The sequence below is a fragment of the Littorina saxatilis genome, linkage group LG11 (genome assembly GCF_037325665.1).
Source record: "Littorina saxatilis isolate snail1 linkage group LG11, US_GU_Lsax_2.0, whole genome shotgun sequence".
NCBI classification, from domain to species: Eukaryota; Metazoa; Mollusca; class Gastropoda; order Littorinimorpha; family Littorinidae; genus Littorina; species Littorina saxatilis.
The window spans coordinates 19,959,672-19,973,718 of record NC_090255.1 but is presented as its reverse complement, the minus strand read 5'-3'; the positions used below and the strand labels follow the sequence as shown (position 1 = coordinate 19,973,718).

The window sequence follows — 14,047 nt, the reverse complement described above, 5'->3', positions numbered from 1 at the left end:
GTGTGTTCATGTGTGTGCGTATGTGTGTTTTTGACCGTACATGTAGTATCCATCTGTGTGTTTCACATTTTCCTGTGATATATACTTTGTGAAAAACTGGGCCTGTCTCTATTGATATATGATGCATGTGTGTAAGAGAGTGTTGGCATTGGTGTGACTGAAGCTGTTCTGACAGTGGTATGTTAAATACCAGGCCTCCCCCCCCCCCCCCCCCCCCTCTCTCTCTCTCTCTCTCTCTCTCTCTCTCTCTCTCTCTCTCTCTCTCTCTCTCTCTCTCTCTCTCTCTCTCTCTCTCTCTCTCTCTCTCTCTGTATATCTATATGATGTATGTGTGTAAGAGGGTGTTGGAATTGATGTGACTGAAGCTGTTCTGACAGTGGTATGTTAAATACCAGGCCTCCCCCCTCCCCCCCCCCCCTCTCTCTCTCTCTCTCTCTCTCTCTCTCTCTCTCTCTCTCTCTCTCTCTCTCTCTCTCTCTCTCTCTCTCTCTGTATATATATATGATGTATGTGTGTAAGAGAGTGTTGGCATTGGTGTGACTGAAGCTGTTCTGACAGTGGTATGTTAAATACCAGGCCTCCCCCCCCCCCCTCTCTCTCTCTCTCTCTCTCTCTCTCTCTCTCTCTCTCTCTCTCTCTCTCTCTCTCTCTCTCTCTCTCTCTCTCTCTCTCTCTCTCTCTCTCTCTCTCTCTCTCTCTCTCTCTCTGTATATATCTATATGATGTATGTGTGTAAGAGGGTGTTGGCATTGATGTGACTGAAGCTGTTCTGACAGTGGTATGTTAAATACCAGGCCTTCCACTCCATCGCTAAATGCGTGGCAGCCTTAACAGTCATGAGCCCCGGGGAAGCCGGCAAGGTCGTCACGCAGTTTGTCAACGATATCAAGGTCAGTGGTGTGTTACAAAGTTGTTGTTCATTGATAAATTGCTGGTCTCATGGGGAAATAGCAGTCATAGAACTTATGAATAATGCAGATGGGAGTTGAGGATACCAGAGGGTAAACTGATTCTGAAATTATTTTTCTTCTTCTTCGTCCATGGGCTGAAACTTCCACGGCTTTTACATGTATGACTGTTTTTCCCCGCCATTTAGGCAGCCATACGCAGCTTTATGGGGATGAAGTTATTTTGATTCGCTTTTACTTTATTTTTGATAAACCTTAGCTAGTTGGTCCCAGGTAGCACACCCATAGAACTTACAACTACTGCTTGCTGTTTCAGAATGCTAAGTCCACAGAATCTATTACGCTCTTTGCTCTGCTGGCTCTGGGAGAGATAGGCAGACACATGTAAGTGTTTGCACATACATTTCACAATCACTTTTGATGTAAATTATTTTGTTGTTTCCCCTTCTGTTGGGCATTGTACATTTGTTGATTTGGTGTGATTCTTTGTGTGTTTGTTGGTTTGTTTGCCTTTGACAGTGAGAACAAATTCAAAAAACAGATAAGACTAAATGTTTTAAAATTCAGGAAAAAATAACAACAGAAAATAACCTACAATTCTTGGTTTTTGACTCACATGCGAAGCAAAAGTGAGTCTATGTACTCACCCGAGTCGTCCGTCCGGACGTCCGGAAAACTTTAACGTTGGATATTTCTTGGACACTATTCAGTCTATCAGTACCAAATTTGGCAAGATGGTGTATGATGACAAGGCCCCAAAAAACATACATAGCATCTTGACCTTGCTTCAAGGTCAAGGTCGCAGGGGCCATAAATGTTGCCTAAAAAACAGCTATTTTTCCCATTTTTCCCATTTTCTCTGAAGTTTTTGAGATTCAATACCTCACCTATATATGATATATAGGGCAAAGTAAGCCCCATCTTTTGATACCAGTTTGGTTTACCTTGCTTCAAGGTCAAGGTCACAGGAGCTCTTCAAAGTTGGATTGTATACATATTTTGAAGTGACCTTGACCCTGAACTATGGAAGATAACTGTTTCAAACTTAAAAATTATGTGGGGCACATGTTATGCTTTCATCATGAGACACATTTGGTCACATATGATCAAGGTCAAGGTCACTTTGACCCTTATGAAATGTGACCAAAATAAGGTAGTGAACCACTAAAAGTGACCATATCTCATGGTAGAAAGAGCCAATAAGCACCATTGTACTTCCTATTTCTTGAATTAACAGCTTTGTGTTGCATGACCTTGGATGACCTTGACCTTGGGTCAAGGTCACATGTATTTTGGTAGGAAAAATGTGTAAAGCATGTGAGTCGTATGGGCTTTGCCCTTCTTGTTTTATTTTGACAGTGAGAGTGTATGGAGCGGATTTGTTAAGCTCACCAGAAGCATGTTTGTTCTCTTCTATAGACTATTGACTTATTGAAAGATATTAAGATATGAAGTTTTTATTTATTTTTCATGAAGTTCTTGTGTGTGCCTGTGAATTTTTCTTCAATAAAAGCAGAAACAAATATATCAAAGTAGCGCATTAGTGTTAAATTTATACACAGATATAAACAGACATTGACAACTGTAAACTGTGATTTTACACACTTGAGAAAGATGTATTGTGTGTTTGTAATGTTCGTGTACAGAACTGTAATTGTTTTCCCTTCATGTTTGCAGAGACTTGAGTGGGTATGGAGAGATACAGACTGTGATCATGGATTCCTTTGCCTCTCCCAGTGAGGAGGTCAAAACTGCTGCCTCTTACGCTTTAGGTCAGTTGCATGCTTTTGTGTGTGTATGTGAGAGAGGGAGGGAGACAGACCGTGGGGAGTGTAGTGTGCGTGTCTTTTTCTCTGTCTCTCTCGCTCGCTCTCTCTCTCTCTCTCTCTCTCTCTCTCTCTCTCTCTCTCTCTCTCTCTCTCTCTCTCTCTCTCTCTCTCTCTCTCTCTCTCTCTCTCTCTCTCTCTCTCTCTCTCTCTCTCTCTCTCTCTCTCTCTCTCTCTCTCTCTCTCTCTCTCTCTCTCTCTCTCTCTCTCTCACGCTCTCATTGCTTGTATCTTTCTTTTGACTTATTTTGTCATTGTGTTTGTTCTTCAATCTTGCTTTTCTTTTTTTCTCTTTCTCACTTGCTTGCTTTCTCTTTCTGAACAGCTGGTCTGTCTTTCTGTGTGCCAGTGCCTCTTACCTCTATACCCCCACTACCACTTCCTTGATTGCTGTCATCCTTCTTTGCCAATCTTAACCCCTTCACTGCCACAGTATAACAGCATTTTGGTATCGCTGTGTGCCAGGGCAAAATTTCGCTTTCTTCGGTAGGTTCACTAATCTGTTCACTGCTCGATCATTTATTGAGATATCTCTCAGATCTTTGGCATGTGTTTTGCTTATACCCTTGGCTATTATAGGATGACATGATCATTGGACTTTGTTTGTGATTGTTATACTAAAAATTGATATGACTAAGTGCCAAAAGGTGCGCACGAAAAGCGGACAAAGGGGCTAAAAAATAAAAGTTGACAAACACGACTGATATTGTGATTTTTGTTAAGACAACAGATACTGGAACCCAATTACGAAAAGAAAAGATAAATTTACCCAAATGATTTTACAAATAACGATAATTTTGTTCGTTATATCATTCAAAACGGCACTGAGTCATAGCATTAAGGTTATCTCGCACGTTTTTAAAGCTAGGGCTTTGAAACTTGGCACACAACCAAAGTATAATGACCTCCAGGTATGGTGCACATCACATTAAACAACATTGAATTTCAAGGTCACAGCGAGGTTAAATTTCCTTTGCAAACTGGAAAATTGTCGTTGTCACGTCTTACATGTTTTAATACTAGATCAGTTAGACTTTACATACTTCACATACTTTCAGCATTTTTATAAAACCTCATTAAAAGTGACCTGCTGGTTAATCTTTGTCAAAGTTCAAGGTCACAGCGGGGTCACATCTGGTCCAAATGTGGAATATTTTCAATTTATTCAGCGCGTTTATAGCACGAGCTTTGAAAATACACACAGTTCTAGTGTATAATGTTCACACTCGATTAAAGTCTGGTTGAAAAAGTCAAGGTCACAGCAGGGTCGCGTTGAGGTCAAACATATACATTTTTCAATGAGGTTTTCTCATATGTTTTTGAAGCTAGGGCCTTGAAACTTGGCACACTACGCAAGTTAAATTAAACCTCATCAAATTCCAAGGTCACAGTAAGGTTAAAGATCCTTTAAGGATATTTTCTAAAAAAAGGTGACCGCCTGGTTAATGTTTGTCAAATTTCAAGGTCACAGCAGTGCCATCTGGCTTAAACTTTGAAAAATTGTCAATTTCTTCAACTAGTTTTATAGTGTTTGAAGTCATTCACACATGATGAAAGTCTGGTTGATAAAATCAAACGTCAAGGTCGCAGCGGGGTCGCATTGAAGTCAGACACATACAATTGTCATTTTCATGAACGCCTTTTAAGCAACACCTTTGAAACTTCACACATTCCAAAGTTTTGATGTTGTTTGGTTATAATCAAAGTGTGGTCAATTTCCATGATTGAGAGCATTCAGAGGGGTCAAGTTGAGGTCACACAAAAAGTGATAATCTTTATAAGACTCACGTTTGCTGCTATTGCTCACTTGACATTGGTGAAAGTGCTTATTTTATAATTGTTGATTTTGATGTTTTGACCAATTAATATTACCAGGATCAACCATACCAGATTTCAAAGTCCAGAAGTTGTCAAACCTCTAACCTGTTGGAAGTTTCAAAGATTTAAGCATCAACAAATTTCAATTTGATTTGACCTTAAATAACAGATTTGACCTTAAATCTTAAAACAGATCAACCAGACTTTGGTTTTATATAAATTGAAGTTCAATACAATTTCCTTTTTTTTTTTACCCAAACCATAACGCCACTTTGACCTTGACATTTGACTAAGGTCGACCAGACTTGGTTCATGTTTGCTGGTGTTGTCCATTTGTAAATGTACTGATATCTGAAATATGACATGACTTATGTTTTGTCGTTCCATGCTACATGCAGTGTCCGAACAATCTCATTTTTACCCACACGAGACCCTGCTATGACCTTCACATTTCTCAAGGATCAACCTTGAATTCTCCATGTTGAACAATCATTAAGCAAAAGCGTTGTTTGAAGTTTGAAGGTTCTAGCTTCAAAAATCTCTGAAAAAATATGTTTCATCCGTTTTCTGAACCACATGTGACCCAGCCATGACCTTGAAATCTGACAAGGGTCAACAAGACTTTTACCATGCATGGGGGCGATTAAACCCCAAATGTGTGTGAAGTTTCAAGGTTTCAACTTAAAAAACGTCTGAGAAAAATATACATTTTCCTTTTTGGACAATGTGTTGCACGCAAGACAACACGTCGTGTTATCATTCTTTTACTTTAAGGTCGACTTGCGTGCCCGCTCTTTCGCTAATCTCAATTAAAATTCATCTTGGAAGTTCGGTTTTATTACGCTTTTAATTAAGAAGATTAAACTAAGACAACAAATAGTTAGGTTTACCCATTAAACTCAATAAGGTAGTGACATTTTATGTTGAACGCAAGATGGTGTCGCACGCAAGATCTGAAAAGATGTTGACGACATAATTTCAACACTTGATAGCGCATTCGTGGTTCGTGATTTCTTCACAAATTTTGAACACAGAATGTGTCACGTGGTTCCGTAGATGAAGTAGATCTTTGTACATGTAAATTTTGTTTTTAAAAGAAAATAACCGTTAATTACCGAACATTTTGTCGCACGCAAGATATGACGAAATTTTCAAATCGTTTTCAAAAATGCTGTTCAAAAGTTCTGCAGTCTTTGCTGGATTACTTGAAAGACAGCAGTTTGATACACCGTTATCGCTTGACGTGTCGACATCAATTCCAGAATTTTTGAAAAAGAAATTTAGTAAATATCTGCGATTGAAAAATGTATGCCGTGATGACGACACATCTTGCGTGCAACACCTTAAAATTCGGTTATCGAAAAAAAAAAATTCTCTCGAGATTTAGATTTGACGTTTGGTCTCGTCTGTAAAGCGATGTTTCAGGCATTCAATCAAACTAAATGCAATTCATTTGTGCTTCTTGTTATTTTTCTGTGGCATATTCAAAACACGAGGTATCACGATGTCCGTTTTCAGATGGCCGGTTTTGGCGTTATTTTTGACTTTAAACAAAGATAACTTCAAAACCGTTCAAGTCAGACACACGAAATTATGTCCACTATCTCTTCGCACATTCATCCACACACACACCAATTTTCAGCAGACACACGTTTTTAGAAACATTTTTATTGTAAAACAAAGTCGTCTTCTGTTCTGTGAGCACCTTTTGGCACTTAGTCATATAATGACAATTTTTGTCAAAAATTACAGTTTCCGGACTTACACACATTGCAGCACGTAAAACCACACAAAACACTGCTAAAACTGGTGTCAAACATCAGGTACTCACATCACAGCCCATAAAAGTATTCTTCTGTGTGGTAATCCATAAATCACTTCTTGTAGAGCTTCCAGAACACTGTATCGCTTGAAAACAGGTCTATGAGTTGAGGTCCGACTTTCGGCCGCCATTGTGAATGCTATAGATCGGTTCTACATTTCTAACACAGTTTTCACCACGTGGTACTAACTTATCCGAACGGTCTATGGAAAAGAACTGTGTTTAGAACCCCTACAAGTACTTGGACAGTGGTTACCTCCCATTTAGTTTTCAGAAATGTCCTGAAATGTTGCTGATGCAAATCCCACGTACTAGGTACGGTTATGGGCGTACGACAAACCGAAAATGACCACGCACCTAGTACGGGGTGGGCAGTGAAGGGGTTAATTTTTTTCATCCTTCCTTCCTTCCTTCTACTGTGTTACTTAGTTCAAACTGAAAGTGTCCCAATGTTTAATTATGGACAGAATACAATGAATCACACAAAAATAAGATTGTGCAGGTAAATTATTATAACTGAACCAGATGTCACCCTCTGTTTGTTTTTACAGGTAGTTTCAGCGTTTATTGTGCCTGGCCAGGTGTCGCCCTGTTATCTGTTACAATAAAGTTGTTTGTTTTTACAGGTAGTTTCAGCGTTTATTGTGCCTGGCCAGGTGTCGCCTTGTTATCTGTTACAATAAAGTTGTTTGTTTTTACAGGTAGTTTCAGCGTTTATTGTGCCTGACCAGGTGTCGCCTTGTTATCTGTTACAATAAAGTTGTTTGTTTTTACAGGTAGTTTCAGCGTTTATTGTGCCTGACCAGGTGTCGCCTTGTTATCTGTTACAATAAAGTTGTTTGTTTTTACAGGTAGTTTCAGCGTTTATTGTACCTGGTGTGACGCTGTTATCTGTTACAATAAAGTTTGTTGTTACAGGTAGTGTTAGCGTGGGCAACCTGCCCAAGTTCTTACCTTTTGTTCTGCAAGAGATTGAAAACCAGCCCAAGCGACAGTACCTGCTGCTGCATTCACTCAAAGAGGTATGAATTTGTTTTAATTTATTTTATCAAAAAGCCCATACTTCAGGTAAAAAGGTGAATTAGCTCGTTAAAAGAGCAGGGGGCCCCACCCAGTCTGGCCCGAGCTAGCGTGGATTGCTTCCCCTGCTTTGTGGACACATTGCTTGTGTCTTTTATTTTGTCTTCTATCCTGCAGTTATTGTTTCTTGAGACCGATTATTCAATGAGCATCTTCAGCGTGATTATGTGCACTTTATTTCTAGGTCTTCAACGTGATTGTATTCACTTAATTTCTTTTCATTATCATCTTCAGCAAGATATATTCACTTCATTTATTTAAATTATTATATTAAACGTGATTATCTTCACTTAATTTGTTTTAATGACCATTTTCAGCGTTACCTCAGGTGGGGTGAGGAGAGACAGAGCAAAAGTGGTTGCATATGTACGTTGTTGAGCATGTTGTTGGTGATGTTTCAGATCATCAGCTGTGAGTCGAGCTCTCAGGGTGGCGTGGAGATCCTCAAGTCCTACATCAACACCATCTGGTCAGTCCATGTTTCCACTACACTTATTGCAACTTTTTAACCTGTGTGTAGACAGGACTTTGTGGTGCAGATCAGAAAATACTTGTGAAGATCCTTGATACTTAAAAACTCCCAGGAAAATGATGGGTGGCTTCAGTCCCTGGCATTTGTGCAATGGTGTGATAATCCATTGTTATTTGGATTATGATATGCTATGTAGCAGATATCTCGGATTAAAAAGATTGTAAGATTTGGACATTTGAATCAAACGACAACACCACAGTGACCAGGTTTGGTACATTCTTAATCACTATTTCAACAGCTTGTCGCTACCTTCTTGGAGTTCTTCAGGAAGTTAAAAAGTAAGGAATCAAGATTTGGGGTCAGAAAGATTTGCAAGATTAGGGTCAGAAAGATTAGTAAGATTAGGGTCAGAAAGATTTGTAAGATTAGGGTCAGAAAGATTAGTAAGATTAGGGTCAGAAAGATTTGTAAGATTAGGGTCAGAAAGATTTGTAAGATTAGGGTCAGAAAGATTTGTAAGATTAGGGTCAGAAAGATTTGTAAGATTAGGGTCAGAAAGATTTGTAAGATTAGGGTCAGAAAGATTTGTAAGATTAGGGTCAGAAAGATGAGTAAGATTAGGGTCAGAAAGATTTGTAAGATTAGGGTCAGAAAGATGAGTAAGATTAGGGTCAGAAAGATTTGTAAGATTAGGGTCAGAAAGATTTGTAAGATTAGGGTCAGAAAGCATACTTGAGTCTATGTATTAGCAGATTATTGTCGTAACTTGTTTCAAAAATGGCACCTGAAACTGGGACACCCCTCTGCAAGAGTTTGAAAATCAAGCATATCAGTTCAGTAAGAAAACAAAAACAGGTTGAATGATTTTAAACACTGCTAACATTTAACAAGGACACAGTATGTAAGATGTGAACTGAATTTCTCTCTGATTTTTTGATGTCTTATAAGGGGAGTTCCAGTGAATTGAAATATATGAGTACAGTAAGAAAACAGCAACAGCTTGAATGATTTTGAACACTGCTAGCAAAGACTCAGCATGTAACAATTGTACTGAATTCGTCGATTTTTTGTAGGTCTTAAAAGGGGGGTTCCATTGTATAGAAAAATATTAGTACACAAAGAAAACAACAACAGCTTGAATGACTTGAGACACTGCTAAGAAACGCAGCATGTAAGAATTGTACTGACCATGACAGGACGATGCTGTTCCACAACTGCGAGTGTCCGGAGGAAGGGACGCGCAACGTGGTGGCCGAGTGTCTGGGCAAGCTGACCCTGATTGACCCCGCCACGTTGCTAGGCAACCTGCAGCAACACCTGGCTGACCAGTCCCCCCTTACTCGCTCCACCGTCGTCACCGCCGTCAAGTTCACCATCTCCGACCAGGTGTGTGCATTAATAGGTGTTATGCCTGTGCGTGTGTGTGTGTGATGGCCATACGAGTTTCCATTGTCTAAGGTCCATGCCTTTGCTGTGCTCAGTGAAAGTGGTATCTGTTTACATAGTATGTAACTTATCTCCCAAGTCTTCATTTGGTTACGTACCGCCTAAAACGTGTCATTAATCAGTGAATGTGTATACATGTTTGTCTGTTTGTCTGTTTGTCTGAAGCAACAGTCTTTATCATCCTCTCTGCACACACACCAAACTACTCCAGAGTAGATTTGTACATGCACAAGCAGAAATGCAAGAAGCAGTTATTTAACCCCTACACTCCCTTTCTGGCTTTGCACCTAATCTGTCATGCTCATTTTGTTATCTCCATTTCTTTTGCTCTCTTCATCTCATTTACGCTTTCTTTCATTATTTAATTTGTATTCCGTCCTCAATATCTATCAATGTTGAGATAAAAACATGGCTTTGGGAAGTCCTGTTTCCCTGTAGTGATTTGTGGAGACGCTAGACGGCGTTGCCATGGCAATATCCTGGCAACGGCTCCTTGAGTCTCCCACAGTAACACGGCTCTCTGATGACTGCACGGTGTCAAGTTAATGCTGCGGACAGATACGGGGCCTACAGTCTTGCACATCTTGTACATTGTGTTGTCCAGATGTTGTTTTATGTGAACAAGCGTATGAACTGTTTCAATGGGAACTAGTTACTAACTTTGCAGCATTTCTGATGTCATACATCCATTTCTCTTGAAAATACCTTTACAATGATATGCTTCTTGACCATGTTATGTGCCAGAGTTACGTCAGGAATGGCCTCAATATTTGATTAGCCGCCATCTTGAATACCGAAAAGTCAGAAATGGGACATCCCATCTGGGTGTCTCCTTATATGTTATCTGAAGACGCACGACATTTGTGCTATCATCCCATTGATGTGTTCATAGTAGAACAAAGCAAGTCACTTATGTGTAGATTTATACACACACAAGCAAAAATGCTAGAAACAGTTCTAAAACCCATACCCTCCATTTCTTGCTCTTTGTTCTGTCTATTCTTACTTTAGCATTTGCTCATTTTGTGATCTCATTTCTCACTTTCGTTTTCTCTTTTTATCTCATTCACACTTTGTTTTACCATTTAGGTTTTGTCTTACCCTCATGAAATCAATTAGTTTTGAGACAAGAGCATAGCTTTGGGAACTTCTTTAGTGATTTGTGGAGGCGCTAGACGGCGTTGCCATGGTAATATCCTGGCAACGGTTCCTTGAGTCTCCCACAGTAACACGGCTCTCTGATGACTGCACGGTGTCAAGTTAATGCTGCGGACAGATACGGGGCCAACAGTCGTATACCATCTTCGAGTTCTACATTGTGCAGTTTAGATGTTGTTTTATGTGAACAAACGTTTGAACTGTTTCAATGGGAATTTGTGTTTTGGTTTAAACAATGTTTTATTTCCATTTACTTGTACAGGAAATGTACATACATTTATGAATATGAAAACAACAACAGGCCTTATATGGCTTTTGGTGGTGATTTGTGTTTTAACTGTGATAGAGAACTAAAATGAGCGAGAATTTATGAAGCTCAGTTTCGTATATTTTGCGTAGTCTTTTTGTCCCTGGGGAGTTTGTACAAGTACAAGGAAATTGGGGCTACCATCTTTGGGGATAGTGTGCAGCGACTTAATTGCACTATCCAGTCATTATATTGTTTCTTTTGATAGAATTTACAAAAAGTTACAGGAATCTGTTGTTTTCTGATGCTCTAAGCTCAACTGTGTTTAGGGCTAAGTTCTATTATGATTATGCTCTTTACCAGGTGAACAGCAGTTTAATACATTAACTCTCAAGTGAATGACGGAGATCTGGCTACAGAATCGTCAGATCGTGGAATCTCAGTTAATTTGATTTTGTTTTGTGTACTTCTTTCAGCCTCAAGCTGTGGATCCCATGCTGAAGAACTGTATCGGGGATTTCCTGAAGACACTGCAAGACCCCGACCTGAATGTTCGCCGGGTGGCCTTGGTGACCTTCAACTCTGCCGCTCACAACAAACCCAGCCTTATCCGCGACATGCTCGACTCGGTCTTGCCACACCTGTACAACGAAACCAAAGTTAGGGTGAGTGTGCCGGGCTGTTTCTTCGTGTGACTTATGGCATGTTAACAGCAATTGATCGCTTTTTTTACTTCAAATTGTGCTGCCCACACGAAGCCAGTCTTATTTGCCCCATACTGGACACATGTTTTCAAAGGAAGAAAAGTTAGTGTGAGTGTTCTCACTTTGTTAGGGTTAACAGCCCTGAAAGTCCAACAAATGGTGTACTGGCCTTTGGCTAGTGATTCTGAAAAATTACTAGCCAGAGAGCAAACTTTACTAGCCAAACCAACAATTTGTTTCAGCAACTTTAATCGCATTTGGTGAGTAGATGAATATTTCTACTCACCAGTTACATGTTTCTACTCGCCATGGCGAGTAAAATACTCGCCACTTTTCAGGCCTGGTTAATTACACTGACATAGGATGAGTGTAGCTACAAAGACTCAGCCACAGAACTAATGATTTTAGTGTATATGTGTGTGTGTGTGTGTGTGTGTGTGAGCATGCGCATGCATGCAAGCATACAGGTGTGTGCGTATTATCTTTCTGTATGCTCAAGATTTTGCATGATGTGTTAGTTGGCTTATCAGCTGATTGTGTTTGTGATGATTTCAGAAAGAGCTGATACGAGAAGTGGAGATGGGTCCTTTCAAACACACACTGGACGATGGTCTCGACATCAGAAAAGTGAGTTGAACCACCGTGATTTGATTCTGGTGTCTCGGTACCAGGGTCAGGTGACACAGCAAAATCATTGATAATTACATGCAGGATGCAAAGAAGGGGTAGATCACGTCTTCATTTTAATGCTTCTTATTCTGTCGGTTGCTAGGAGACTAGTTCTGCATACTAACTCTCACGTCCTGTTGTTCACCTCAACATAGTAGCGAAGTAAGACGACGAGTAGAAACCAAGAGGAAAGAAACCAAGTCCAAAAGACTAAGTAACCACGGCTGAAAACAGCCAGAGCGTACGAAAAAGCGACCACCTTGACTGAGCGCTGAGTTTGGAATGAATACAAAGGGCGGCGTATGCGCACGCATACGGAAGACAGATTCAGTATTGGTCTGGCTTCAATACCAGTATGGGTATGGGTCACTCTTTTTTTAGAGTTGTCTCCCTTGTTACCAAGGGGACGCGTACAGCGTTACCAGCACTGAACTAGGGTTAATTGCTCTATGTGAGTTGGGTAAGTATATTAATCAAATGAAAATGTATCACTAAAATTTTTGAATGCTTACTTCCCTTTATTCGAAGATAGTGTCATTGGCTCTGTGCCTTGCCTGGGTATAATTGACAATAGTGTCATTGGCTCTGTGCCTTGCCTGGGTATAATTGACAAGGACTGCTTGTTGTGTGTTCCAGGCAGCATTTGAGTGCATGTACACCCTGCTGGACTCGTGTCTAGACCGACTGGACATCTTCGAGTTCCTGCAGCACGTGGAGGATGGTCTCAAGGACCACTACGACATCAAGATGCTGACCTACCTCATGCTGGTCAGACTGTCCAACCTCTGTCCTAACGCCGTCTTACAGCGTGAGTGTGTGTGTGAAGAGAGGGGGTGGATAAGTGGCCTGAAGGACCACTGTGGGATCAGTTTCCACACGGTCACTGACCAGTGTTAGTTAACATGCTGCAGCGTGTGTTGTTTTTTCCCCTTGTGAAAGTATTTGACATAGTTTCGCTGATACACAATGACCCAGCCATGTCTAGTAAACCAACTCCATGACTACTTGACGCTTACCTCCAGCTCAGGTGCCTTGGTGGCTGGGAGCTTGAGAACAATAACCATCGCTCTCTTGTGGCAGCCCTTTTCCCTCTTTTTTTTAAATTTTATTTTTGTATCATCTTAAGTCGGGGTAACAACCTGGTAACATGCCCCTAACATTTCACGGTTAGGGCGTTAAAAAATTCATTGATCATCAATTGACACAGTTATTTACCTTCTTAGTAGCTGGGAGTTTACTCTCAAGCGCTGAAAAGTGTCAATAAAGATGCTCAAATGTGTGTTGTGTTTCCCTGCAGGACTGGACCGGCTGGTGGAGCCGCTGAGAGCCACATGTACGACCAAGGTCAAGGCGCACTCCGTCAAGCAGGAGTTTGAGAAACAGGACGAGCTCAAACGCTCCGCTCTGCGTGCCGTCGCCGCTCTTCTCAACGTGCCTGACGCAGGTAAGGAACATCACAGCTGTGGGGCTTGAAATCAGGCTCGGATCCACAAATTTCAGAGGAAACCTGATAGGTTTTCCGAGGAAGAAAAATGATCTCCACGGGAATAAAAAAAATCCTGTCCCCCCCAACCTTATAAAAAAAAAAGGCCTTGGATAGAAGGATCACTTTATATAGACTTAGTACACAAGTCCTGATCAAAGAGGCCTTGGATAAAAGGATCACTTTATATAGACTTAGTACACAATTCCTGATCAAAAAGGCCTTGGATAAAAGGATCACTTTATATAGACTTAGTACACAAGTCCTGATCAAAAAGGCCTTGGATAAAAGGATCACTTTATATAGACTTAGTACACAAGTCCTCATCAATGTGCTATATTTTTGTGATTGTGACATTGCCAAAAATTATAATTCCGATTTTTTTCAGCAAGTTTCCACATTTTTAGCATTTAC

At 40.4% G+C, this 14,047-nt stretch overlaps 1 protein-coding gene, 1 long non-coding RNA gene and 1 other non-coding gene across 4 annotated transcripts in view; 2 read left to right on the top strand and 1 right to left on the bottom strand.

The window, feature by feature from the left end:
• Nucleotides 1–14,047, bottom strand: part of LOC138979973 (uncharacterized) — a 326,270-nt gene that overhangs the window by 53,912 nt on the left and 258,311 nt on the right. The gene's annotated exons all lie outside the window — the stretch shown is intronic.
• The window catches only part of LOC138979966 (cullin-associated NEDD8-dissociated protein 1-like), a 47,846-nt gene that overhangs the window by 29,842 nt on the left and 3,957 nt on the right, over nt 1–14,047 (top strand). The window contains exons 23-32 of one of the 2 annotated variants that reach the window (XM_070352731.1): nt 795–890; nt 1,225–1,292; nt 2,586–2,680; nt 7,293–7,396; nt 7,856–7,923; nt 9,123–9,312; nt 11,254–11,442; nt 12,037–12,108; nt 12,787–12,958; nt 13,448–13,594. In XM_070352731.1, coding sequence (XP_070208832.1) covers nt 795–890; nt 1,225–1,292; nt 2,586–2,680; nt 7,293–7,396; nt 7,856–7,923; nt 9,123–9,312; nt 11,254–11,442; nt 12,037–12,108; nt 12,787–12,958; nt 13,448–13,594 — 1,201 coding nt within the window. Of the gene's footprint in view, nt 1–776; nt 891–1,224; nt 1,293–2,585; nt 2,681–7,292; nt 7,397–7,855; nt 7,924–9,122; nt 9,313–11,253; nt 11,443–12,036; nt 12,109–12,786; nt 12,959–13,447; nt 13,595–14,047 lie in introns of both variants that reach the window. The other variant, XM_070352730.1, reaches the window with a different exon arrangement.
• Nucleotides 9,818–9,947, top strand: LOC138980955 (small Cajal body-specific RNA 8). Its single transcript, XR_011460521.1, has one exon. It is a non-coding gene; the product is annotated as a small Cajal body-specific RNA 8 (non-coding RNA).